Here is a 27,338-nt window from a genome sequence, read left to right on the forward strand (position 1 = left end):
AAAAACTTTTGGTTTTTCATTCATCACTTGGACTGCATGTTTCAGTTCTGAACTATTTCCCTTGGGCTTTGCTAAAATTAATAACAAGCTTTTCAAAACTGTCAGTTAACATTAAGTTAACTCTTCTAGCCCATAAAATTTTCTCAAGAATAGAAATGACAAAAAATTTAACTTCAATAAGAAAGCAATTACTGGTCATCCACCAAAAATTAAAGGCATAAGGTGAAAAATTTATTTTATACAACTCAATTATGTTAAATGTTGTAACACATATTGGAACTGTAAATGCACCATTGCTTCACTGCTATTAGTAGTCGCTGTACCTATACCTATCAATTCTGAAGGATTTTTTGTTTTGTTTTTGGTGAAATTTTATCATTCTCTGACTAGTCCAGAAATTTTGGGTTATTTTCTAGTCAAACAAGTATAGAGCTTCTATAAATGTGAACAAACAGTTTATTTACTAGTATAAAAATTTTAAGTAACATTGGAAATTACCTGGACATAGCCTCAAAAATCTAGCTTTATGAATGTTAGAAACAGTATGAAAATGTTAATACTGACTTAAAGTTGCTAGCCTTGATGGACTCACATATTTTATTACCAATTTCTGAAAAATTTAATTTTCCACAAAAACAACTTTGATAATTAAATGAAAATATAGTCAGAAATATTGCCACTCTCGGTGTTATTAATTATTGGGGAAATTTCCATCCCTATTGCTGTTGTCAATCTGTCATTACATGATAAGGACCAAGAAATATGTATTTTAGTAAATCATTTGTTAGTGAATATTATTCAATTGAAACCAAAGGAATTTCATGTAGTTTACATGTCAAGACTCAATTCTTTAAACTAAATATCTTGAATTCAAAATTTACTTCAAAAATGAAAGGGGCTTAGCTTTTCCAGTGCAGTGTTTGGCAAAGTCAGGCTTTTCATGGAGTCCTGGATGAGGAGTCCAAATTTGGCTCTTTGGCTGACTGCAGAATGACTTGTCATCCCAGGTCCTTAAACATGCCATTTTGCCTCTAGGTCATTGATTTTCCAATCATAAAATAAGGAGACTAACATTTCCTTGTGTATGTGTGAGATCATAGCATCTGTAATGACGTCTATGCCTTCCATAACCGACACGCCATCCACCCCAAACGTTAGAAAATGCATGCGGTAGGAAAAAAATAGTGAGCTTACATCAACTAAACTTGAAGTTGGACTCTTGAAAGATTATTTTATTCAGCTTCAGGCTTTAAGCCTTGGAAATAATCTTAGATGCAAATGGTGGTAGAATTTTCGGAATGAAAGCAATTGTTTCATTCACTGGTACCAACATTTCTCTTCATGAAAATTATAACATTTAAAAGAACTCCCATTGACCTAGAATGAGTGTTTGATCCTTTCACTTATGCGAAAAAAAATTTATTCTTCTTCAAAAAATGTTTTTAGTATAGCTGTTGGTTTTTCATTACAGAATGCTTACTAAAAATTTAAATAATTTGCCCTGTGGAAAAATTATTTGTGATAATTTTCTTGAAATTATTTCAAAATTTATGGAATATTAAATATATGGAAATATATGTGTAGAGTGTGCATTCGTGTATACATTTTTTAAAGGGAGAAGCTTTTAAAAGATTATAAAATAGAAAGAAAGACTGCAAGATTCAAAACATAGATCCCCTTAAATGACACTTCCATCACCAATAATTGGACTGAGTTACAGTAATTTTACTTTAGCAAACAGACATGTATTCTATGTCTCACACGCCACCTGCTGAATGAGAGGACTCCAGATGAAAGGTCAAGAACATAAAACCACAGGAGCTTTTTGAGTGGGTCTTCAACTTAGTTAAAATAAAAATAAAGGACCTGTGTTCCTTGAGAACTGGCCCCTAATTTTTCTTTCTCTACTTCAGAGTGTGGCAATGATGTGTTTGGGGACTCTGGCCAAAATTGAAGGTTTAGGAAACATTGAACATGACTTGAGAATATTTAGCACATTTACAAATGCATTTGGAAATATTTATATCACCATCTATATAAAAATGAAACTGTGAACAGCTGGACAAGAACACTGGTCTACTCGCCGAACTTTTTTCCAAGTTCCTTGACATCGAGGATTACCAATTGCTTGCCAATGGAGAGTCTGATTTCTGAAATGATATTTCAAAAATGTTAGTTATACTAAAAGCATACCAAAGAAAAGTCTAATTTACAGAATTAAAACTCGAAGTTAAAAAATACTGATCACAGTCTGAGCAATACAGTGAGACCCTGTCTCTACAAAAAAAATATATATATTTATAATTATATATATAATATATATAGATATAATTTATATCTATATTTGTTTTAATTAGCCAGACATGGTGGCACATGCCTATGGTCTTAGGAGGCTGGGGTAGGAGGATTGCTTGAGCCCAGGAGTTGGAGGCCATGATCTCACTGCTGCACTTCAGCCTGGGTGACAGAGTGAAACCCTGTCTCAAAAAAAAAAAATTATTTGGAATGCACTTGAAAACTCTGTGTTACCTCCTTCCTCCTTCCTTCCTTTTTTTTTTTTTTTTTTTTTTTTTTTTTTTTTGAGACAGGGTATCCCTCTGCCGCTTAGGCTGCAGTGCAGTGGTGCAATCATGGCTCACTGCAGCCTCAAACTCTTGGCCTCAAGCAGTCATCCCACCCCAGCCTCCAAGGTGGCTGGGTCCACAGGTGCATGCCACCACATCTGGCTAATTTTATAAAGAAAAATTATTTGTAGAGATGGAGTTTAACTGTGTTGCCAAGCTGGTCTCAAACTCCGGGGTGCAAGGGATCCTCCTGCCTTGGCCTCCTGGCTCACGCTGGGATTAGAAACATGACCCACTGCACCCAGTTCCCCCATTTTTTTTTTAATGATCACAAACAGAGTTTCCCTTGTTTAGTTTCTCTCAAAGCAAGTTTTAATTAATTGCTACTTTAGGACACCCTCATGTTGACAGAGTAACTTGGGGTTACTGTATTTGCTTTTCCTGCTCTATTTGAGTACAAGTGCTGCATAAAGGAAAATGGCTGACTGTTCCATGTGTATTTACACTGGGGGGTCTGAACTAAATGATCTCTTTTAATGCTTTCCAACTCTTTGATTTCATAATGAAAAAACAATGAGAGAGCTGAAAAGAGCAAAGCCAGATGATTAAAATTATTATTTTTAAAGTCACTGCTACCTCAGCCAGGGTGTAAATACTTTATGGGTACAAAATAAATTATAAATTCATTTAAAATCAAAACATGGATGAGGTATTCAGAAAAATATTATGTAAATATTTTCTATTTGATATAAATTCCTTGCCCACTTTATTGTTCATATGGTGTGCTCAGTGGGGGCCATGAGGCTCTAGTGACTAATAAACATAAATACAAGTTATTAAATATGAAAACATTCTACAGGAATAATAATTGACTGGAAAGGCCCATATTTTACGTTTTAATCTGTATTTCTACCAGTTTCACCTGACATACTGAAAACCATAATCTGTGTGTGACCTAAATTAGTCTTTGCCCAATAGTTGCCCAGCATGAAGTTGACTCTTCTTTTAGTTTTGAATAGTGTTATCAAATTTAAACACTAAATAAGTGCAGAATTGGGATACAGGTGCATGACGGTAAAACGTTTTTGGAGTCAATTCTTTCAGAGAAACCTACAGATTTTTATAAGATTGTTATACTGCAGAAATGACCCCACCACTGTCTCAGTCAGGGTTTTATGAAGAAGCCCCACCAAGCAACAGTTCTGAAACTTCACTGCGGGTATGAATTACCTGGGCAGGGGTCCCCAAATTAGGACCCTGTAGAGGCCAAAGCCAGCCTACCCCTTCTTTGTGTCTGGACTGTGACTTAATAATTTTTATGTTTTAAAGTGTTGAAACAATAATGATATTTTGTGACACATGAAAATTATATGAAATTCAAATTTTAGGGTCCATAAATAAAGTTTTGTTAGCACAAATCCAAGGTTTGCATAGTGTCTGTGACTGTTTTCCTGCTACAAAGTCAGAGTTGAGGAGTTGTCACAGAGACCACACAAAGCCAAAAATAGCTACTCTCTGGCCCTTTACAGAAAACGTTTTCTGGATCCTGACCTAAGACATTATTAAAAAATCCACCTCCAAAGAGTGATTCAGTTAGTAGGAAATGAGGTTCAGGAATCTGCACATTTTACATCTCCATCTCATGAGATTCTGATTCTAGTGATCTTCAGAACACCACTTTGGAGTTGGAGTGATCAGGGTTTTGGTGATCATTTGGGAATGTGATCTAAACTCCAATATCCTTTTTTTTTTTTTTGGAGACGGAGTCTGGCTCTATCACCCATGCCAGAGTCCAGTGGTGCGATCTCAGATCACTGCAACCTCCGCCTCCCGGGGCTCATGTGACCCTCCCAGCTAGCCTCCCCAGTAGCTGAGACTACAGGCATGCACCACCGTGCCGGGCTAATTTTTAATTTTTTGTAGACATGGGGTTTTACCATGTTGCCCAGGCTGGTCTCAACTCCTGAGCTCAAGTAATCCACCCGCCTCAGCCTCCCAAAGTGCTGGGATTACAGGCATGAGCCACCACTCCCAGCCCCCAATATCCAAATGGATCCATATTCATTGCTGGTGTATAGGGCCTGTGGGTTCCATGGTGGGAACTGGAGCCCTGGCCCCTAGCAGTGCCAGAAAGATGGTCCTCCTCACCTACTGTTTTGACTTCCCAGTCATCCCTTGATATGTTACATACTGGTCAGCTGTCCAGACATGGAGAGGACACGTTTCTCAGAATGAGTGACAAGAAGAGTACTTCAGTTAATTTTCCTCCTTACCCATCGGAGTCCAGGCCATCTCCGGAACAACGAAGGCTCACAGAGTTCATAGCTGGAGGCTGACAATCCACACACACCGTGTATCCCTCTCGGAGATACTGCATCCATCTAGTCAAGGGCCGGTTTTCCAGAGCACAGTGAGGAGTCAAGGACTCTGTCTTAAACTCCATACAGTATCTACAGCAAAAGAAGTAACAATGACACTTGCTGTAATGAGCGGTGGCCTAACGCTGTAGAAAGTCTTAGGAAGCCTGTCACCTCCGAGGGCATCTGGCCGACTGGAGCAGGTAGTGAGTGCATCTTCACAAGTTACGTGTCAATCACCTTTAAGGTTTCTCATTCCCTGAACCACGGTGAAACACTACTCATAATCACAAAGAACCTTTCTGCCCTTTTTCAGTCCATCACTGAGCTCTCTGGGCAACATAAATGTGCAGAAGTTTGGATATCCTGTACCCTGTCTAATCAGATCACTAAATTGTGCACAGAAGGCCAGGTTTTTGTAGAAACCCAGCCCTTGATAATTTTGCTGATCTTAAGGAATTCTATAAATTGAACAAGCACTTGCTTGAGCCTGAGAACCCTAAAACGTGAGCCCAGGAGGGCTAGTCCTTAACACCTAGGCCAGCACCTCTGCTGTTCTGCTCCACGAAAGTACCCGGGATATTCCTCACCCTCTCCACCCACCTCACGTGCATGGTCTGGAGTAATGATGATGAGTCTTGACTTGAAGTCAATCATCACGGTTATATTGGACATCACAGGTGAAAGCAGAAGTGGGAGGCTGAGACGTACTTTTCTGAAAGAAGTTAGTGTCACCTTAAACTGAGCTGTGGAAATCTCTAACATTATATGTGACTAGACACTGAATGCCCAGGGGAGCATCCAGACATGTGGAATATTTTAGAAATCTGTACTTCAACACAGTTTTCCAATTCTTCAGGGAAACAAGACATAGTAAAAACTCTGAGTATTGTAGCAGAAACTTGTTGCATTGTCAGTTCCATGGGCTAATTTCTTACCCATACACTTATGAGTTACAATAGGTTGAATGGGAAGTGTTTGGAGAATCTGCTTTAAAGACCTTTAATAATGATAGGTACAGCTAATTAGTAACTAAAGGTAACAGTATCTTTAGTTATTGAGATAAGAAATCCTACAATGTGGCTTCAATCAATTTCAGACAGCTAACCCCAGACATCTCTTTTTTTTATTATTTATTTTTCATAGAGATGCGGTTTTCACTATGTTGCCCTGGCTGGTCTCAAACTCCTGGGCTCAAGCAATCCTCCTGCCCCAGCCTCCCAAAGTACTGGGATTACAGGTATGAGCCACCAGGCCCAGCCTCAGGCATCTCTTCAATGCTATTTTCTCATTAAATGCTCATACCAACCTCATGTGGTAGGTTATTAACAGTCATTTTTTAGGAAGAAAAAACTGAGGTGGAAAAAGTTGTTCAAGGTCTTATGCTAGTGAGGGCAGTGTGGGGACCTAAGCATGCAGCTGTCTGGTATTCCTTATCTGATGGCAGAAGAATGGATTTCAGTTGAGCGTAAAGCTGACTTCCAGCCTGTGCCAATAGATTTCCATAAGAAACCTCTGACTTGAAGTGTGTGTCACTTTCAAATTCACCAAACAGAGGTGGTGCTGAAGTCTAAGGTCCCATAAAGACTGCAAGAGAAGCATCCTTAGTATGATTGATAAAATAAGCTCGTAAAATAATCTCATTTGTATACAGTTTGTTTCTTGTTGGAGATTGGACCTGAGAGGTAGATACTTCTTTATAGCCCCACAAAAACCAGGAGGGGACAAGTATTTTCCCAACCCTGATGAAGAGTCCATATTTTAGCCAAAGTCAAAGAGCAAGTAACAGAAGAAAACATAAACCAAGTTGACCCTCTTGCATTGACTTCACTATATAACTGGAAAAACATGATTTAAAAAAAAAAAAAAACAACAACACGAAATTACCCAGCATCCTCTGTGTGCGTAGACCAGTGTGGAGACGTAGCTTGTCGTGTTCTCTCCTTGTTGAATGCAGAGGTAGTTATAAAGGCAGGAACTGGAAAAGGGAGATTTCTGTTGAATTCAGGGAGCCAAAGTACTCAGAGCATCGTTTCCCAATCTTGGTTTTGTACCTGTCTAAAGGTCTCCATTCCTAAACTCACAGGGCTACGGCACACCATCAAGGTGTGAAATAAGGCCAACTTACAAATTTGATAAAGATGTATGTGCACACAGATGGGTAGGGAGGGGGCCTGCAGGCCTTTGACAAGCACATTTGTCTGCAGTAACACAACTGTGTGAGGAAGGAGAGGGGCCAGGAGGAAAAACTAGAAGGAAAGGAAAATGGGGGTGAGAAGGGGAACAAGGGAAAAAGTGAGATAATAGAGATTATGAAGAGAAGAGGGGGTTTTTAAAAATGAAAGGAAGAGAAAGAAAGAAAGGGAAAAATAAGATAATAAAAGAATAGAAAGGAAACAAAGAAGAAATGAGAAAGAGAAGACAAAAGAGAGTAAAAGGGGATGGAAGGAGAGAAAACAGACAACCAAAGGGAGAAAAAAATGAGAAAGGAAAAAAGCAGCCGGCATGTTGATTCATGCCTGTAATCCCAGCACTATGGGAGGCCATGGTGGGTGGATCACCTGAGGTCAGGGGTTCAAGATCAGCCTGGCCAACAGGGCAAATCCCTGTCTCTACTAAAAATAAAAAAATTAGTTGGGAGTGGTGGTGAGTGCCTGTTAACCCCAGCTACTCGGGAGGCTGAGGCAGGAGAATCACTTGAACCCGGGAGGTGGAGGTTGCAGTGAGCTGAGATTGCGCTCCTGCGCTCCAGCCTGAGCAAAAGAGTGAAACTCCATCTCAAAAAAAAAAAAAAAAAAAATGGCAGAAAAAGCAGAGGAGGAAAGAAGGTGAGTCTTCCCCAAGCCTCAGGTAACCACAGCGGGAAAAGTTCATGGAAGCTCTGCCCACCACATAGTACCAATGTGGCTGCCCAGTGCCAGCCTGCACAGCGTTGTCCCCACACAAGCTCAGGGAAAGGAAGTCTTCAGTGGTCCCCTTCTTTTCCCTCTTCCTCCCCACAACTCTACCCCAACTCTGATGCTCTGGGTCAGAGAAAAAAAATGGTGCCAAGAATCCTTCCTCCTGCCTCTGCTCACTTTAATTCTATTGTGTTTGTGTGTCTCCTCTCTACCTCATCACTAAGTCTAGGGAGGCATTTGTTGCTATAATAACACCTATAGGTTCCAGTCTCCTGGATTGACTCTGTTGTCATCTTGAGGAAGGAAGAGTTTTGCCTTGTCCATCACTATAGCTTCACACATTTACACACTCAATAAATATTTGTGCAAGGAATAAATGAACCAGTGAGTGAATGAATGAGGTCATGGGTTTGCACCCAAGACACACAGGCCCTACTTCCCTGTAGTCTCCTGTTCCTATACTGAGCCTTGCAGCCAAGATGGCTCAACAGTCCTCCCTACCTCTGTTTCAGAAACTGGGCAATTCCAGGAAGGGTAGACACAGCTGATATCAACTTGTGAAATGCCAAAGTCATCATCAACATGAGTTCAACAATGTGAGGATACTGGTCGCAAAACAGATGCTTCAAGCCTACATGTTGATTTTACCTATCTCTTTACTATCCCAAGATGACAAACCTTAACTCTTCTTGAGCTTTTCTTAATGAGGAGTTATTTTTGTATTACTAGGGAATTTAAGACAAGAGGCCAGGCACAGTGACTCATGCCTGTAATCCCAGCACTTTGGGAGGCCAAGGCAGGCAGATCACTTGAGGCCAGGAGATCAACACCAGTCTGGCCAACATGGTGAAACCCGGTCTCTACTAAAAATTATACAAAAGTGAGCCGGATGTTGTGGCATTCGGCCGTAGACCCTTCTGTCAGGAGGCTGGGAAAATCGCTTGAACCCAGGAGGCGGGGACTGCAGTGAGCCAAGATCACACCACTGCACTGCAGCCTGGGCAACAGAGTGAGACTGTCTCAAAAAAAAAAAAGACAAGAGCAGCTGCCTAATACCAGGTAGCCACTTGCTCCTGTGTAGCTCTTTTTTTTTTTTTTGCTACACTGACATGTTTAATTGTTTTCCAAATGTGACCGTAGCGTTTGCATTTCTAAGATCTACAGACAGAATTAGAAAGAACAAGTGAGTGCACGTATATCAGGATCCCTCTCTGTTTCTCTCAGACAGAATTATCAGAAACACAAACATCTAAAGGATTTTAGTTTTCCCATATATTTTCATTTCTGTTCTTCAGACACATGTATGTATTTCTTCACTAAGTGAAGAATAAATTTACTGCTAAATCCATGCAGCATTATACAAGTCCACCTGTAATTTTTTGGGGATTCTTTAGCTCAGATATTTATGTAATCGAGTTTGTATGCATATATCATTACAAAAGTTCAAAGGCAAGGTTCTTAATGTATAGCTCAGAAAAGTTATGAAGTGGAAGGAAAACATAAATATATGACTCTAGTTTCTGATACAAAATTCTTGGAAAAGGTTCTATCATAATAAAAATAAAAGCTAACAATTACACACTTCTGAGTTTCCAGGGACAACTCTAAGTCACTTTTCATGTATTAATTTAATTCTCACAAGCCTCTTGAGGTAGATCCTATTATTTCCCCATTTCACAGATGAGAAAACTGTGGCACAGAGAGGTTAAGAAATCTGTTTAAGGCTCATACCTAAATATAGCCCAGCCAGGCAATGTCTTCGAAATCAAACTCCTCAGGGCGGCACTCCACTGCCTCTATAATAACACAGATGACAAAGTTCCAGTACTGCCTGCAGCACGTTTCCCATGAATTATTTAAATTCGGCTTTATTTTCCCTTTCTGTCACTAATCACTGTGTTTTATGTGAAGTCAGATTTAAGAACGGAAAAGAGAAACTTTTAGCCCCTTGTATCTGGAGTGCCCTCAGGCCATGAGGTAGGGGAGCCAGGGAGGGCACGCAGTGGACGCAGGGTCACCCCCTGGGTACCATGGCCCCTGGTATGTGTATGGCCTTCTCATTTACAAAGTAATTTCACATCATATGTTACTAACCTTCACCAAAACTTTGCAAAGTGGTGTTATACCAATTTCATTCATCAGAAAACTGAGGCTCACCGAGGTTAAATGAAGGGAAGATAAATAGTACGTGACTAAGCAAGAACCCAGCACAGAAGCTATCTTCTGAGGACTTGGGGGTTTTCATTTTTGTTTTCCATTTTCTGTTTGTGTTAGAGACAGGGTCTCACTCTGTTGCCCAGGCTGGTCTTCTGGGGCCCAAGCAATCCTTCTGCCTTGGCCTCGCAAAGTGCTAGGATTACAGACATGTGCCACCAAGCTTGGCCCATCTGTTTTTTAGGACTTTCTATCAAGCTTGGTTTCATGCTCTTGGGATTAGGGTGCATCCTAAGAGCAAGCCAGGGCTGCTCCCCTCCATGTCCTGCCCCCAGGCCTTGGGCTTGGTAGTGGTACATTCTATTGCCAAGGTCCCTCTCCTCACATGATCCAGACTGCCTGGAGGTCCCAGAACCAGCACTACTTTTTAATACACCCCCCTGATTCAATTTGCATTACTTAAGTAATGAAATAACTTAGAAATTGTTTTTGCCTCCCGCCCCACTTCTGCTAATGTGCGGAAACACGTAACCCAGCATCCCCGGGACAAAGGCCCCCAATAAATCTAAGTTCCCCTTCCTGGCAACAGTATTCAAGTGCAATATATTCTTTGTTCATAGGCGATTTGCCAATGTTTCTGGCGTTCTATCAGCCTACCATTGTTTGGTTTTACAACAACTTCCACTTCTAAAAGCAGGGCATTGCATATACTTACTTTGAACATGAAAGTAAATTAAATTTGCTTTGAGAATTTCGTAACGCCCTCTGACACAATGGGGTGTCACAAAAGCAGGCCTGCGATCACTGGTCTGTAGATATGGTGCAGAAGAGAGTAAAATGAAAAATTGACAAATAATATCTACCTAGAGGCATATGGTTTATCATATTGCACCATTGGTCTCCTTTTAGGAGGAAAACACATATATATAAACAATTGTCATTGATGTGCAACACATTCAGTAATGTGGCTTTTTTAATTTGTTTTTATGATAAAAGTATAATCATGGTATGCATTAAATGAAACAGGAAAAAGGAAATAGCTACTTGATCATTAATAAGAGAGCTTCGGGGATCATGTTTCCTTCACTGGCTTCACGGGCCTTTGTATTTCTACTTAGTTACAAGAATCTGTAATTACAATTTTAGCTGTAATGATGACAGTTAACAGCAAAACACTATTGAGGTGGGAAAATCCCACAGGACTTTTAGCCAGGAGATCCAGGTTTAAGTTCCAGTAATCCTTCACACGTGCTGTCACCTCTTGGAACTCCAATGTCCTCAGGTGTAAACCAAGGATAATGACTCTGTCCTACCTCTCTGTGGAGGCAGAACTGTGACCCCAAGGATGTCCGTGTCCTGATCCCCAGAACCTGTGAATATGTTATATTACATGGGAACAAGGAATTAAGGTTACAGGTGGAATTAAGGTTGCTGCTCAGCTGACCTTAAAATAGGAAGCATAGCCTGGGTTTTCCAGGTGGACCCAATGTAATCACAGGAGCCTTAGAAAGAGTTGGTCAGAACCTGGCCAGCATGGCGAAACCCCATTTGTACCAAAAATACAAAAATTAGCCGGGTGTGTTGGCGGGCACCTGTAATCCCAGCTACTTGGGAGGCTGTGGCAGGTGAATTGCTTGAACCTGGGAGGCAGAGGTTGCAGTGAGCCATGATTGCACCACTGCACTCCAGCCTGGGTGACAGGGCAAGACTCCATCTTATATGAAAAGAAGAAAAAGAAAAAAAAGATGTGGCAACAGAAGAAAGGGACAGAGAAATGCACTGTTGCTGGCTATGAGGATAGAGGGCAGTGGCAGTGAGGAAAGGATGCGGGCAGCCTCTGGAAGGTGGAAAAAGCAAGGAAGAGGAGTCTCCCCCAGAGCCTCCAGAAAGGCCTGTAGCCCAGCTGACACCTTGATTTTTGCCCAAAGAAACCCATGTCAGACTCTGATCTTCAGAAACGTAAGATAATAAATCTGTTTTGTTTTTTTGATACAGAGTTTCACTCTTGTTGCCCAGGCTGGAGTGCAACGGCACAATCTTGGCTCACTGCAACCTCTGCCTCCCGGGTTCAAGCAATTCTCCTGCCTCAGCCTCCCAAGTAGCTGAGATTACAGGCATATGCCACCACACCCTGCTAATTTTTTATTTTTAGTAGAGACGGGGTTTCACCATGTTGGTCAGGCTGTTCTCGAACTCCTGACCTCAGGGGATACATTCACCTCGGCCTCCCAAAGTGCTGGGATTACAGGCATGAGCCACTACACCCCGCCTAATCTGTGTTGTTTCAAGCCACTAAATTTGGGGTAACTTGTAGCAGCAGCCATAGAAAATGAATACACTCCACGGGGTTGCTACGAAGGCTGAACCAATGATGTCTGTAAGATCTCTCTGCTATGCAAACATTAGGGATTCGTGTGCCGCACCACAAAGTTGCCTGATCTGTGAACAGGAAGTCCAGTGGGGGTGGGAGGCAGTAACAGGGACACAGGTGATCATGCAGCAGGATGAAAGCCTCCAGGTTGAGTGTGGGCTGCTTCTCCATGCTCCCACGCCAACCTGTGTTTCCTTCTATCCCAGAGCTCACCACCATGAGTTCTATTTAGCTGTGATATGTTTATTAATCAAGTTTGGATCTCTAAAACCTAGCACAGTACTGGCACACATAGGAGGTGCTCAGTGAGTGTTAAGTTAATGAAACCCATAAGTGAATGCATAGTGCCTGGAGTGAAACAGGGCCTGGGGCCCATGGAGAATCCACCAAATTGGATGTTCACGTGATTGCCTCTCATGTCCCTCTTGTTTTCCTCTAGTAAACCATCATTTTCCAAAGAGCATTCCACAGCACATGAATGATTTTAGTGGGACGCTCCATAGAAAGGGAGGTCATATAATCAAATTAAGTGGGAAAATACTGCAAATCCTCTCTCTCTCTTATAGAATAAAAATGCAGATCCACATAATAAAGGCTCTGAAAAGTTCTTTGGTAGCGAAAACTGTTTGATTTACCCCATATTTTCCAACTAATCCCTTTTCTTGCACAACTATTCTAATAAAAGAGGATACGCTTTGGGAACTTCTGCCTTCAGGAAAGTGCTACTTAGGTGACCCAGCTATGACAGGGGGGTGTCTGTCACGCTTGGGCTACAGCAGTGGCTCTCAAACTCCAGTGAGCATCCGAAGCCCCTGGAAGCCTTGCTAGAATGCAGAGTGCTGGGCCCACATGCAGGGATTATGATCTCATGGGTCTGGGTGGGTGAGGCTGAGGAAGCAGATCCTGATGCTGCTGCTCCAGGACCACCTGTTAGGAATCACCAGACAGGGTTGTTGGAGGGGTCCTGTCTTCCCCAACTAGCTTGTGACAGGAGTAATCATCACCAAGACATCTCCAACAGGAGGGGAATGCTGGGGACCAAAGTCAGGACTGCAAATGCCAGCCGCCCTCCCTCAAGTAGAGATTTCTCCTCTCTTCCCAAGCTGACATCTTTTATTTTATGATAGTAGTGAAGGAGGCTGTTCAGTACAGATATGCTAAGACATAGTCGCTAACAACTTCCTGCATTGTCCTGGGTAGAGACCCAGGGCTGGGAAGGGGAGCGCGACAGCCTGGTGCCCCACTGAAGAGCCTGATGTGCTGAAGGAACCCTCTAGCAGTCAGGCACGGCACAGGAGTAGGTGGGCTGCTTTTCCTGATAGGTTGGCGCTGGCTTTTAAGAACCACCAAAAACATCCACAATGTCCCACAGCGTCTTCCTCCCCGAGCCGTTTGTGTAGTGTCTCTGAAAGCGACTGGGCACATGTCTGTGAGCAGCCATGCCTGAAGCGCTCAGTGATCTCCCTGTGACCTTAATATGACCTCCGCATCAATGGGGGACAACACTCTGGCCCCTCCACTTGCCACTCCACTACCAGAGTGATCTTCTCCCCTGCAAAGAACACCCCAAAGATAAAGCCCAGAATCCCAAATAGGGTGTTCTCTGTGCGCCCCACACGCCAACCTTCCTTTGCCAATTGCGTGCGGGCCTTGCGCTCCCCCATGTTACATAAAAGAGCCAAAGATGCTTATTCCTCACGCTAGGCTAAGACCCTTTAGCTCGCAAACATGCTGGCACAAAATTCAAATTTTTTACACATGCAACTGTTTTTAAATAGCCAATTAGGCAGATTTTTAGCCACCTAGGCCTGCCTGCCTGCACACCTGTGAAACTATACCCAGCATCTGTTGGCCACTGATAGGCCTTGTGTTATCAGACCCCAAGATGCTGCTGCCCTTCTGAGGTCTCTGACCAAGAGACTCCCCACTGTGCTGCTGGATGACCTCACCTGGACATTTAAGGCCCCTTTCCAGTCTCCCTCTCCCCCAGGAGTTGCTGTGCCCTTCTCCCCAGCCCACCATAAGCCTCTGAAAAGTCTCATGCTGTGAGGGCGGCCCCTCTCATGCAGCCCTGTCCAAGCACTGCCCAGTAAAGCTTGCTGTGCTACTGCCTCTCGTGGATACAGCTTTTCCCTTGATCAGCTTCCAAATCCCTCAAACCCTCTACACCTGGCCATCAGGTTTAACCGCACTAGTCTGCCTGCCTGGGCAGTCTACATACCTCAGCCCCATCTCCAGGGAAGCCCCTCCTCCTCCTTTTCCCTCAAGACCAAGGGGAATCACCTGATTACACCCGCTGAGAGCTCCCTGCACCTCTCACTTGTTTTCTACAGGTTGCACCAATTACTGCAGCTGTAAATCCATTAACTCCCTGGATTATCTGATGATTGCACCCCTCTCACTAGGCTATGATCTACCTGACAGCAGGCTCCACATCAACTTCTCTCACCATCGTGACCCCAGTGCCCAGCCCAGCACCTGGCATCAAGTAGACTCTCAATAAATATTCGTGTGTGGAAAAAAAGAAGGAACAAAATGGCTTTACAAGGATTGTGTTGACATGAAATTTCCACATTCCTATGAGAAACACATGGTTTTTGCTATCCTGAGAAGTCAGTGTTTGCCCTATTGGATTCAATGCAGATCAACACATTAACTTTTTCATTTATTTCTCTGTGAGCCTTGTACGGTCTCTGGCTCATTAATGAGCCGATTCCTGGCCCCTCCATTGGCCACTCCAAAACCAGAGTGATCTTTTCAAATTACTTTAGCCCCAATCCAGTCTTGAGAGGAGAGGCAGGTAAAAGGAATCATTTAAAAATAATAATAAAACGCCGGGTGCAGTGGCTCACGCCTGTAATTCCAGCACTTTGGGAGGCTGAGGCGGGTGGATCACGAGGTCAGGTGATCGAGACCATCCTAGCTAACACGGTGAAACCCTGTCTCTACTAAAAAATACAAAAAATTAGCTGGGCCTGGTGGCGGGTGCCTGTAGTCCCAGCTACTTGGGAGGCTGAGGGAGAAGAATGGCATGAACCCGGGAGGCGGAACTTGCAGTGAGTCAAGATCATGCTACTACCCTCCAGCCCGGGTGACAGAGCGAGACTCCATCTCAAAAATAGTAATAATAAATAATAATAACAATAATAATAAAACAATCATTTTATCATTGTTTAGAATTCTGTGATTTTTCTGCGATTTTCCCACATGTGTGAGTGTGCATAATGAAACAGGAATTGCAGTGGAAGGTGAAATAGCGTTATCCTTCCTGGACACTTACTATGCTGTGTGAAATGTCATCCTCCTATCTAAAGTCCTTCATGACTAGCTTGATTGAGTTCACTCAAAACCACAAGCATGCGGTTTATTTCATTACTGAGCCCATGCACAACGAGAATGGGCCATCGGATTATAAAACACACGAAGGGAAGTGAGGGAAAGGCAGGCGTTTGCACAGCTGGCCATAATTCCTTTATTAAGCATTTCCTGAGCTTCCTATCTACTTTGGGCAGCCTGGCCCATCCCACTCCCTGTGGTGGATGGAACTTTCCCTGGCACAGCATATGGCCTTTTATGGGATGAAGTGGTCAAAAAGTCATCACAGATAACAAAGGCAGCAACCATGAAAACACCAGTACCATAGGAGTGCCCGCAGTTCTGGCCCTGCGGGGTGGAGTACTCCAGGCAGCCGGCTCTCTCTTCCAGGGGTGGGCAGGGCGCCCCGCCGTTCTGAGGCTCCTGCTGCACAGAGCGCCTCCGCACACGGGTTGTAGGCTTGCACTGGTCTGCACAACCACTCCAGGGGCTCCATTCCCCCACGAAGCATGGGCGAGCTGAAAAACAGCACAAAAGGACGCTCACCTGAGTAAATCCCGCCAGGTTGTCAGGCTGTTCCCGCCAACACAAACAGCTGAGTTTAGCCCCATGTAAACTTCGCCTGGCCCCAGGCCCTGTATCAGGAGATGCACACAAAGCCTCAGCAGGTCCCAGTTGACACTGACTCCACCTGCCCACCCTGATGGTGAACTGATAACCTGGTAGCCCTTAGAAGCAGCTGGATACCCGTGGATCCTAAATGTGGGTCTGACCCAGGGAAACACACCCAAGCAGAAGAGACGGATGCTTTCAGGGGAATTTCTCATACTCCCTGGGCCGAGATCAGATATTTGCTTTTGTTTTTCCTTGATATTAACTTTATTTGCCCCTGCCCATAACATTTTTATTATAACAAGACATTCTCATCATAGACAATATAAACAAAAAAGAAGGTATGAAAAAGAAAATGTACTTCACCCACCAACAATCCCATCACCTACCCAGGTCAATTCTTCTCAGCAAATGTGTCTTCATAAGAAACAGGGCTTAGGGCCATGCATAGGGACCCCTATACTTTAAGTTTCTCCTGTTTACTCTATTTTCTTTCTCCATGGCTTGTAGACTTGTAAACTATGAGGGTTGGAGTTTAGAGATGAGCCACCAGGGCCCAGAGAGGTAAAGAGTATTCACGGTCACGCATGAAGAGGCAGAGTCAGGCCAAGAATCTGGCCCTGGAGTCTTTGTGCTGTTGGTCTACGCTTTTCCACACCATTTGGTCGGCGTGGGGCTCAGCTGGTTTCTCGGCAGCCAGCCGTGCACTGGGCTGCTCCCTGGAGTCCAGCAATACGTATTAGGATTCCCCTGATGGACAACTAAAGCCATTCTCCTTCCTTGATTCTGAAGTCCACTTACCAAATCTGAAGATGTAATTTAAAAATGCAATTTCCTCACCATGACCATAAAATCAATATGGCATCACATTTAACTTTCTCATTCAAAGTTCTAATGTGTCTCAGACTGTAATCAGCTTTTACATTGAATTATTTCAGGATTTAAAATTAAATATAAGAAAAGGAAAGAACCAGAAGACAGAAGACGTGCCCATGACCTAGATGCCAAACCTTTTTTTCCCTTGAAGTGTGATCCACTTTCCTGTCATCCTCGTACTTTCCAATTCATAGTGTTTCCCACAAGAATTAGCACTCTGACTTCTTTGAAAGCTTGATTTGAACTTCTGCATTTATAGTTTTTGGAGGACATGTGATTTGGCAGCACATAGCTACCCCTGACATAAAAAGGGTCCCAAGCAACATAAACATGTCAGTATTTTTTAAATTTCCAAACTAGTTTAAAACATGCTTTCATTCCTCAACTAAATACCTATAGGTATCACAAGTCGACTACCTAAAGAAGCCAGAATGAGCCACGTTAGAGTTCATTCCCAATATCCGCCATGCATACCTACATCTTTCAGAAAACCACTAACAGGTCACTTCCTGCTTTTGTTGGCTCTTGTTAGCCCTTCCCTTTTTATTTTCATGATTTCATAATTTCATTGGCCCATCGAAGCAAAAGGCATTGAAAGAGATCCCCTAGGCTGCGAGCTGATTGAGAAGGATTCCTTCTATCCTTCATTATTTCAATACCTCTTTTCTTCCACCTTCAGCCTTGAGTCTAGCTAGTCCTGCTGTGATGTGTTAGGCTTGAACAATACTTAATAAGGCATACAAAAGAATGCACTTGTTTCAAAGATTAACATTTGGACATCACTATAAAATACAATTTTGCCATAGCCTTAACTCAGAACTTAGTAACATGGCCTTGAGTTAGACTCAGTTCTTATGGTAAAAGATGACACTGGGGAGGGTTTTCTGACTGAACTTAGCCTCCCAGGATTCCATCATCATATGTGTCTCTTGTCTAGTATTTGTTTCTTGTATTTGGTTTGGTCTCACAGTTGCAGTCCTCAAAATTACAGAATTAATCACTGCATCAAGTTGTTCCTGTTGGTTACAGTTTGTCCTTAGCAAAACGCTATATCCTATTTTTCCAATCCATGATTTTAAAAGCTCCATAAAGAGAATCAGAAAGTTGCAGGGTCCAGAACAATGACATCTCAATAGCTTCATTATGAGACAAAATAAAAAACACTCACTCAGAATTACAGGAATAAAAAGGTGTTTCACAAAATATTTTGTGTCAGAAGATGAAATAAATTAAGAAGTATTTATTCCTATACTGCACCAAAGATTCTATTCTTGGTTAGCTTGTGAACTTTTGATTATTTGGATTGCAAGCCATCATAGATCACAAGAGATCTTTGGTCATGGAGGATAGGGGAAGTAAGGAAACTTCTGACAGATTTATTACAAGTCATTTATTATGGCTGCCTGACACAGATTTCCTTCTGGACGATTCCAATAGTATTCGTGTCCCCTTTCCCACTAGCTTATCTAATTCACATCTATTCACAGCATATCAAAATATTCTTTTTACAATCTGACCTTCTCAATCTTCACTTGAGTTTCACCAGCTGTTAATGGAGCCGATAGACTGTGGCACCTAGGAGTGGCATGGTGGCCTTTGACTCCAAGTTTGTCACAGCTTCTCAGTTGCTTCAGAGTTAGAATTTGATGACATCATCCACCCCTTTTAGGAGAAGAAAGCCTAGATTTAATGGGTGCCAAGAAGCTCGGTAAGCTTTCTCTTTTCTTTTCTTCTTTGTTTAAACTCAAGTTAATATTCGGGTTGGGTCTCCCCAGAAGCAGCCTGTGAGACATGGATTTAAATGCAAGCAATTTATTTGTGAGGTGATCTCAAGCACCATAGAGGAGTGGAGAACAGAGTCAGAGAAGCAGACAGAAGAGAGCACAGACAGAAGAGAGCACAGACAGAAAATAGACACTTAAAAGCTCTGCTGAAGGCCTGGCAGGCACCTCTGGCTCTCAGCTCATTGGAGAGTGAGATAATGGATATAGATTCAGAGTGCAAGGAATTATCAAGTCCTTGCCCATTTACCAACTGGTCCCCCTTTCTCAAGAGCTTTCCAGCTATCAGAGATTCCTACCACAGCCAAAGGAGAATAAGTGATATATCTCAGTAATGAATCACACACAAGAGCAGCACATTTTCACAGTCCTAATGGAGATAGCCAGTCACGTCCAAGTACAATTACTTTAAAAGATGGATCACTAATTTTTTAAAAGAATAAATGACTTAAACTCCCTCATTTCATTTGGATTTCATCTGACATCCGAACTCCCTGCTGTGACCTACAAGCTTCCATTCCTGCGTAACCTGGCCTCTGCCTGACCTTCCACTTCCACCTGCACTTCACCGCCCATCTCCGCTCCAAGTTCAGCCACATGGGTCTCTTTACCCCTTGAACACACCAAGCTCTTTCCCACCCTGGGACCTTGTACACATTTTTACTCTGCTGGGAATATTCTCCCCACACTGGGCATAGCTGGGTCCCACTCACTCTTTAATTCCCAGACTAACTATTTCCTCTTCAGGGAGTCTTTTTCTGGCCAGCTTTTTCTAGTCTTCGCCCAGCCCCATGACACAGACACACACACACACACACACACACACACACACACACACACACACACACACACATTTCCTTTCAGAGCTTGGTGTTCCTTCCCTTGTAGCATTGCCATAATTCATAATTACATATTTATTTGTTGTGTTTATTGTTGATGCCCCTGAGGATCATGATAATTTTTTATTTCATTCCTGGCACTTGGCACGTGGTAGGTGCTTAATCATATTCATTGAACGAATGAATGAATGAATGAATGAATGAATGAATGAATGAAATGGCATTGGGCATGTTTCCCCTCCTCCCTAGATAATGTTCTACATTGAAACAGACTCTGATCTGTTCATATCATTTGTTAGAAACCAAAGCACTGACGGAGGCTCCAGCAAAGGAAGGAATTAGGGTGGAAGGACACAAACAAATCAGAAGCCCCCACAGCCAAACCCATGGGAATTCTTAGTCTGGCCCAGAGTTTGGGCTCTCCTGGCAGCAATGGCCCCAAGGGTGTCCATTGGAAGGAGCACTGTTTTCTGTGCCTAAAGATCAGGTAGGTCCAAGCTTCTCCTGGCAGCTGCGTGTCCTTTAGATCCATTCTGATCTATGTATATCTCCTGCCAGGACCACATTTTGAAAGTAACAAGCTTCTTTACTTTTATTATCTGTGCCATAACATGGCATTTCCTTTCATCTGATCCAAATTTCCCTCACTCAAGAATTTCAGAATATGTTTAAAAACATAATAATCCACACTTACCTTTTCTGTACCACTCGTGGTCTGACGTGGTCTGTGCCACTCATGGTTTGGGGAGGTCTCCTTTCCTCCCAGCCAGACTCTTCAAGGTCATGTCTTCCGCTTTTGGACCCATCTTTCTAGGCACTTCTCATCTCGGAGTTACCACTGGACTTTCTCTAGGTCTGTTCACAGCTCAGGAAGTTGTGCCAGCCAGAGCAAGACACCCTATTCTCAGCCTTTAGGTACCAAAGGGTCATTTAAAAATATACATATTTTTTCAAATGCTTTTCTAGGCAATGCCAAATACATGCACACAGAGAGCAACAAAATGAGCCGACAGCCAGAGCCATTCATTTTATAAAGAGAGTTTGGACTATTTCTTCTTCGATGTGAGGCGTTGTTCTTGTTTTCATGTAACGGTGTCTCCTTGGTTAATCACAGAGACTCAAGCACTCTCCTTTGTAATCTAGCCCTGCCTATTGGCTCTTTGCCATCTAAAAGTTTAAGACCACCCACAAATAAGTGCTTTCTCCCTCACACTGTGAAGTTCAAATAGTCCTAATCATTCCTAAGGAAATGTTCTTACACCATACCCACAGCAGTACCCGTTTATGCACAGCTATTGTTTCTTCACATTCTGTGGAAGAAAAAAAATCCGGTCCTAGTATCCCCCAACACCCACACATGCACATCTCATAGTGACAAAAATTTAAATATATGTCATCTCCCTTTTCTTTTTTTCTTTTTTCTTTTTTTTGGAGACAGACTCTTGCTCTGTCACCCAGGCTAGAGTGCAGTGGTGTGATCTCAACTCACTGCAACCTCCGCCTCCTGAGTTCAAGCGATTTTCATGCTTCAGCCTCCCGAGTAGTTGGGATTATAGGAGCGCACCTCCATGCCTGGCTAATTTTTTGTATTTTTAGTAGAGACGGGGTTTTGCCATGTTGGCCAGGCTGGTCTCGAACTCCTGACTTCAGGTGAGCCTCCCACCTCGGCCTCCCAAAGTGCTGGGATTACAGGCATGAGCCACCGTGCCTGGCCATCATCTTCCTTTCTCTTTCTCCATGTGTATTCCTCTTTCTGTAGAACCTTGTCAAAGCTTCTCTGAAAGCCAAATGAGACTACGTTCCCCAAGTGCCTATTACTCCATCAGAAAGCTCAAAAAAATGATCAAGACTTTTTTCCCCCTCTTGCGGAAACCATGCTATCTGGCCCCCAAAGGGTGTTTTTTTTTTTTTTTTTTCCTTTTGAGACATTTACTGGACTAGTTCCTGAAGTACTAGCAAGATGATATGGGCTGCGTCATTTGATAAATAGAATTTTATACACTATGTAACCCAGGGGAAAAAAATATATGAATAAAAAAGAAAATAGTACTTTTTTTTTTCTGGGTAACAGGTTTCCAGGTGAGTTGTTTTCTTGTTTTGTGCTTTTCTGTATTTTCCAAATTTTCTGCAACATATATTTTGTATATGTTTGTATACAAAATATATACAAAGGAAGGAAAATCTTTTATAAAGGAAATGTGGCAACACCCTGGATGGCAGTGTCATCTGAAGCCATGGACAACATCCCCCGGTGGGGATGGGTGGGACGACTGCTCACACTCTTTTGACAAACATTATGAAGTGGCATCATGATAGCCATTGGGGTTTATGAAGATGAGCAAGACACACTCTGCCCTCCAGGGGCCCCGAGTAGATGGAGGGAGAAGGCTTGCTCACTCTGCTGGTGTTTATGTGGGGCCTACCCCGCAAAGCACACTGCTTCTCGTAAGACCTCATTTCTCTGAGGCAGAAAAACATCATGTTTTGACATGTGGGCTCTGGATCCGGAGGACCTGGCTTCAAATCTCACTACACCACTTATTAGCACTGTGACTTCGGACAAGTTACCGAACCTGTCCGTGCCTTGTTTACCTCGTATGTAAAATGAGACCAAAATGAGGAATAACTTCAGCGGGTTGTGGGATCAAGTAAGTTAATAACTGTGAAGTGCTTGGGAGAGTGCCTGGTATGGAGTAAATGTTAAGTGTTAACAACTTGACCCTCCTTCACTGCTCACCCAGGGCCGCAGCCAAATTCTACTAAGTCAAGTTCATTTGAATACTGGCTCCAGGCAGGCCCCGCTCTTTTTTTTTCTTTAAAGCCAAAGGCGACGTCTCTCAGACTGTTCTGGCTCCTATAAAGCCTCAACTCTGTAAATCATCGTAGACTCTGGCATCTTTCCTTTGGGTGAGTTTGGAGCCTATATTTTCAAGCATGGTGCCTCTTTCCCTCCAGATATGATGTCATCAGACTTTGGCTAGTTTGTTTCCTAGACTCTCCATAAATCTAGGAGAAGACACCAGCCCATATAGGCTATTCAATGTTTGTCCTGCTTCACTTGGGTTAATTATTACCCTCTCCTTAAGCTGCCAATCAATGATCTAATGCAACTACTGTTCTACGATCTTAGAAAATGCAAACTCTAGGAACCCAGTTGGAGAATTAGAGATTGGGGGTGTTACCCACTTCATTAGCAAGTCTTCCAAGAAGTTCTTCCAGGGCAGGGTAACTTGGATCTGTTCCCCTACTCTACTTTTCCCCATCCCTGGTAAGGCACAGCCAGTGGAGAATTTTCCATCCCTTTTTTAGTGGAGGTGGGAAGGGAGCCGTGATGCTTCCTTGGTGTTGAAACTCATGCCATTGTCGTAATGAGATTTCCTGAGATCATTCCCGAACAGATGTATTTGACAGTTTAGTAACTGTATAGATTCAACAACATTTTAGTTTTTACATGAGAAAAAAAGTCTTCTTATTTAGAAAAAGAAATGCCAGTATTTAATCTCTTAGCCACATAATAACAATAGTAATACTGCATTTATCAAGATGAAAAAATCAGAAGGAATAGAAGTAAAGCATGCTTAGTTACACTGACTCAGTTACATTTTCCATTCACGTTGAATGTAATATCAGTCAAAAAAGGCTTTAGGTAGCAACAATAGGTAATATAATGGGTAAGCAGGAAAAGAGGGCCAGGCGCCATGGCTCACACCTGTAATCCCAGCATGTTGGGAGGCCAAGGCAGGCAGATTGCTTGAGCCTAGGAATTGGAGATCAGCTTGGGCAACATGGTGAAACTTCATCTCCACAAAAAATAGCCAGGCTTGGCAGCACACACGTCTGTAGTCCCAGCTACTCAGGGAGCTGAGGTGGGAAGATGGACTTGAGCCTGTGAAGCAGAGGTGTGGAGGTTGCAATAAGCTGAGATCACACCACTGCACTCCAGCCTAGGTGACAGAATCAGATCCCCTCTCAAAAAGAAAAAGAGAGAGAGAGAGAAGAAGAGATTCTAAGAGGCAGAATGGTTCTATGGGCATAGAGTAACTGAGGGTTCTGAGATGCTGAAACCTGATTTATCCAGGAATAAATAATAGCCATAAATTGGCACAAATATATGTGGCAATTGGCAGTCTGAAATCAGGCACTTCAGATCTCAGCTCTGCTCATTGGTGTTAACTTGAGTAATGGAAACCCTTGGAAAGCCTTAACTGTTCTGTCTATAAAAATACTAGTATAGGTCACCAGGTTCTTTTCCCAAATGCTTGAGGCAGTTGAGTCTCAGAACTCAGGACTTCCCGGATCTTAGAAAGGGAATACAGTCTATGTACCTTATTTGGAGTGTTCGCCTCTCCTTAGCAGGGTCTGGAGCAGTTCCTTGAAAAATATATTAATATTTTTGACGCAAAATATAAACAAAGATTATCAATATCCTTCTATCAGCGCAAGTCAGGTGAGATTTTTGCCACCAAATGAGTTATGAAAAAACTTTAAAATGTTAGCACTTTTTAGATTGGGATTGTCATATGGGTTTGTGGACCTGACCTGCTGTTCTTAAGAATTGTTGGGATGCCTGGGCGTGGTAGCTCACACCTGTAATCCCAGCACTTTGGGAGGCCAAGGCAGGTGGATCACTTGAGGTCAGGAGATTGAAACCAGCCTGGCCAACATGGTGAAACCTTGTTTCTACTAAAATTACAAAAAAATTAGCCGGGCATGGTGGCGGGCGCCTGTAATTCCAGCTACTCAAGAAGCTGAGGCAAGAGAATCGCTTGAACCTGGAAGGCGGGGGTTACAATGAGCCAAGATCACGCCACTGTACTCCAGCCTGGGTGATAGAGTAAATAAGACTCCTTCTCAAAAAAAAAAAAAAAAAAATTGTTGGGAGGATTAAGTGAGACAAAGTATTAAGTATCTGGCACATGGTGTGAGTTGAATATAATGTGTTTATGATTTAACATTAACAAATATAAATTATAGCAATATGTTGTCAGAAAATTATGATGTAAATATTTAATCAAATAAAATATTCTCCGCTGTCCACTAGTGCTAAGAGCCAACCGACAGTACATTTGCTACCTAAATGTCTACCACAAGCCAGGTGCAGTGTAGCCTCCTTCTGTCAACTCCACAGTCCCACACAGTGGTTTCATCTCCCCTGCCCTCACCTTTTTTTGAGACAGAGTTTTACTCTGCGGCCCAGGCTGGAGAGCAGTGGCGTGATCGCAACTCACTGCAGTCTCTACCTCCTGGGCTCAGGTGATCCTCCCACCTCAGCCTTCTGGGTAGTTCAGACTACAGGTGCGCTACCACACCCAGCTAATTTTTGTCTTTTTAGAAGAAAAAGCGTTTCGCCATGTTGGCTAGGCTGGTCTCAAACTCCTGAGCTCAGACAATCCGTCTGCCTTGGCCTCCCACTGTGCTGGGATTATAGGCATGAGTCACTGCTGCCTGGCAGTATCATTCATTCCCCTTTAATGAGGTGCTTTAGGCCCCACGAGGGTGACTTTTCCAAAGTCACAAAGCCAAACGGCACCAGGGTAAAGGTCGAACCCGGGATTCTGACTTTAGAGGCAAAATTGAGGCATTCAGGTTACTTCTGGGATTAAAAAAAAAAAAAATCACAAATAAAAAACAAATATTTGAGACTTAGACTCTGTGAGAGGAAAGGCTGCATTCCAGGAGTTGCCCCAAACCAGCTTCCAGCTGCCAGGTCAGCTCTGGGCCCAGGAGGCCAGGAGCCATGGTCCATATGGTTGTGGCGTGGGTCCAGGGCTAAGCAGGCCGGGCCTCTCAGCTCCCGGCCCTCTGCTCTCACCCTCAGAGGGGCAGACTCAGTCCCACCAAGTGGCCACCTTCCGACTGTCTTTATTTTCCTCCTCCCTTTGCAAGAAACTTCAGACACAGAGAATTTCTCAACACAGAGCTTTTTAGTCCCACACCTGCTTCCTTCTAGGCCTGCAAGGTCCTCTATTGACTCTGCCACAGGGTATTGCGGGCTTCAGAATATGCTCCTTTTAAAATTCAATCTGACACTATCTCCTTTTTCCCAACTCACAGCTCTTCTCTGGGGCGCACACTTACAGTGATTTCTGAGAGCTTCAAAAGACAGCAGGCCGTCTCACCGCTTCCGTACTTAGCCACTAAATCCCGACTCCAAAACCATAAGCTCTTTGTCACACTATTCTACCGCCTAGACCGAAAATAAGCAATTTCTTTTTGACCAAATAAAGACTGAGGGTTTTGCAATTCCTGGGAGCACTGTTAGGTCTCACTAGAAAGCAAGTTCTTCTCAAGACATTCGCCTTGTCTCCTCCTCATCCCTCTTATGTGCCTGCATCTCTCCAGATCTGGCTGCCTCCAGCATCTGTCCTGTTCACCATTTTGGCCTCGAGGCCTAGCACAAGGCCTGGCACAAGCAGGTGACGTCCACAGTAACTGCTGGACTGTGACATTGGGCTTCCCTCCTACAGCCTGCCTCTCCCTCCTCCGGCAGGCCTCTTCCTCATTCTGCAGGTCCAGGCTCACCCATTACTTCCTCAGGGGAGTCTTCCTTGAATTCCCTGGGTCTTTTAAGTGCTCCCTTCCAGGTCAGCTCCTGGATCACCTATTTCAGTGCTAAGTGTGTCTAACAGGGGTTTGCACAGGTTTCCCGGCTAGAGTAGAAAGTCCTAGAGAGCAGAGACTGCATCTTCATCACTTCTCTATCCCTGCGCTTACCACGGATCAGGGGACACTAACTGGGCCACAGGAATTCCATCATTACCTTTAAAACATAGGCAAGCCCCTCATGAGAGAGGCTTTGCTTGAGTTATACAGGGAAATGAGGCCGACAGTTTAGGATGCTGTGAGGAGGGGCTGGAGACACCTGGCTCAAGGGCGCTGCATTTCCTAAATAGCTGACTCTTCCATCTTACTTTAGTAGTAAAATACTCTGGCTTTGCAGCCAGAAAGGGAAAGAAGCTTATCAAAAAAACTTTATCAAAAAGAATATCAATATTCACAGGTAAATCATTAGCTTTCAACCAGGGTCAAAAAATCTTAATGCTTTCAAGTGTGTTCTTTCAGCATCGGGCCTGGAGGCGGGCTGAAGCCCTCTTCAAACAGCACAGAGGCAGGAGGGGTGCCCCCCGCCACTGGGTATCTGGTTGCCCAGGGAATGGCATAGCCCCAGAAAACGCTGAGGATCCCACAGGCCGGGATCCTTCAGCTCGAACCCTAACATCTGTGTGGCTTTGGGGATGATGTGATTAACAGGAGCAGGGCGACTTCCACTTCCATGGCTGGCTTCTCTCAGGTACACCTTGTTCCTTAGGGCTGTACTCATCATTTGTTCCTTTATCTTTTAATTCAATTAAACCAGTTTTTATTGAGCCCTTACAGGGGCAAGGAACTGTGAGATACTGTGGGAAATCTAAAGTTGAAAAAGACTGACCCTAAAGGAAAACCAGCAAGATTACAACATAATAGGGACCTCGAGATACAATCCTTGTCATGCTGTATAGAGAAAATTGAATTCCAAGAACATACTGTACACCTCCTAGGAAAAAGAGCCTGTGCTACATTTTGGGGTCC

General features: G+C 43.3%; 1 protein-coding gene across 1 annotated transcript in view; it reads right to left on the reverse strand.

Moving 5' to 3' along the window:
* Positions 1 to 209: 209 nt before the first annotated feature.
* The window catches only part of SBSPON (somatomedin B and thrombospondin type 1 domain containing), a 29,714-nt gene continuing 2,585 nt past the window's right edge, over positions 210 to 27,338 (reverse strand). Inside the window, exons 2-5 of the mRNA XM_015145564.3 lie at positions 15,985 to 16,179; positions 6,809 to 6,899; positions 4,838 to 5,014; positions 210 to 2,150 (exon numbers count right to left, since the gene is read on the reverse strand). Coding sequence (XP_015001050.2) covers positions 2,033 to 2,150; positions 4,838 to 5,014; positions 6,809 to 6,899; positions 15,985 to 16,179 — 581 coding nt within the window. The 3' untranslated portion in view covers positions 210 to 2,032. The remainder of the gene's footprint in view (positions 2,151 to 4,837; positions 5,015 to 6,808; positions 6,900 to 15,984; positions 16,180 to 27,338) is intronic.

The sequence above is a fragment of the Macaca mulatta genome, chromosome 8 (assembly GCF_049350105.2).
Source record: "Macaca mulatta isolate MMU2019108-1 chromosome 8, T2T-MMU8v2.0, whole genome shotgun sequence".
NCBI classification, from domain to species: Eukaryota; Metazoa; Chordata; class Mammalia; order Primates; family Cercopithecidae; genus Macaca; species Macaca mulatta.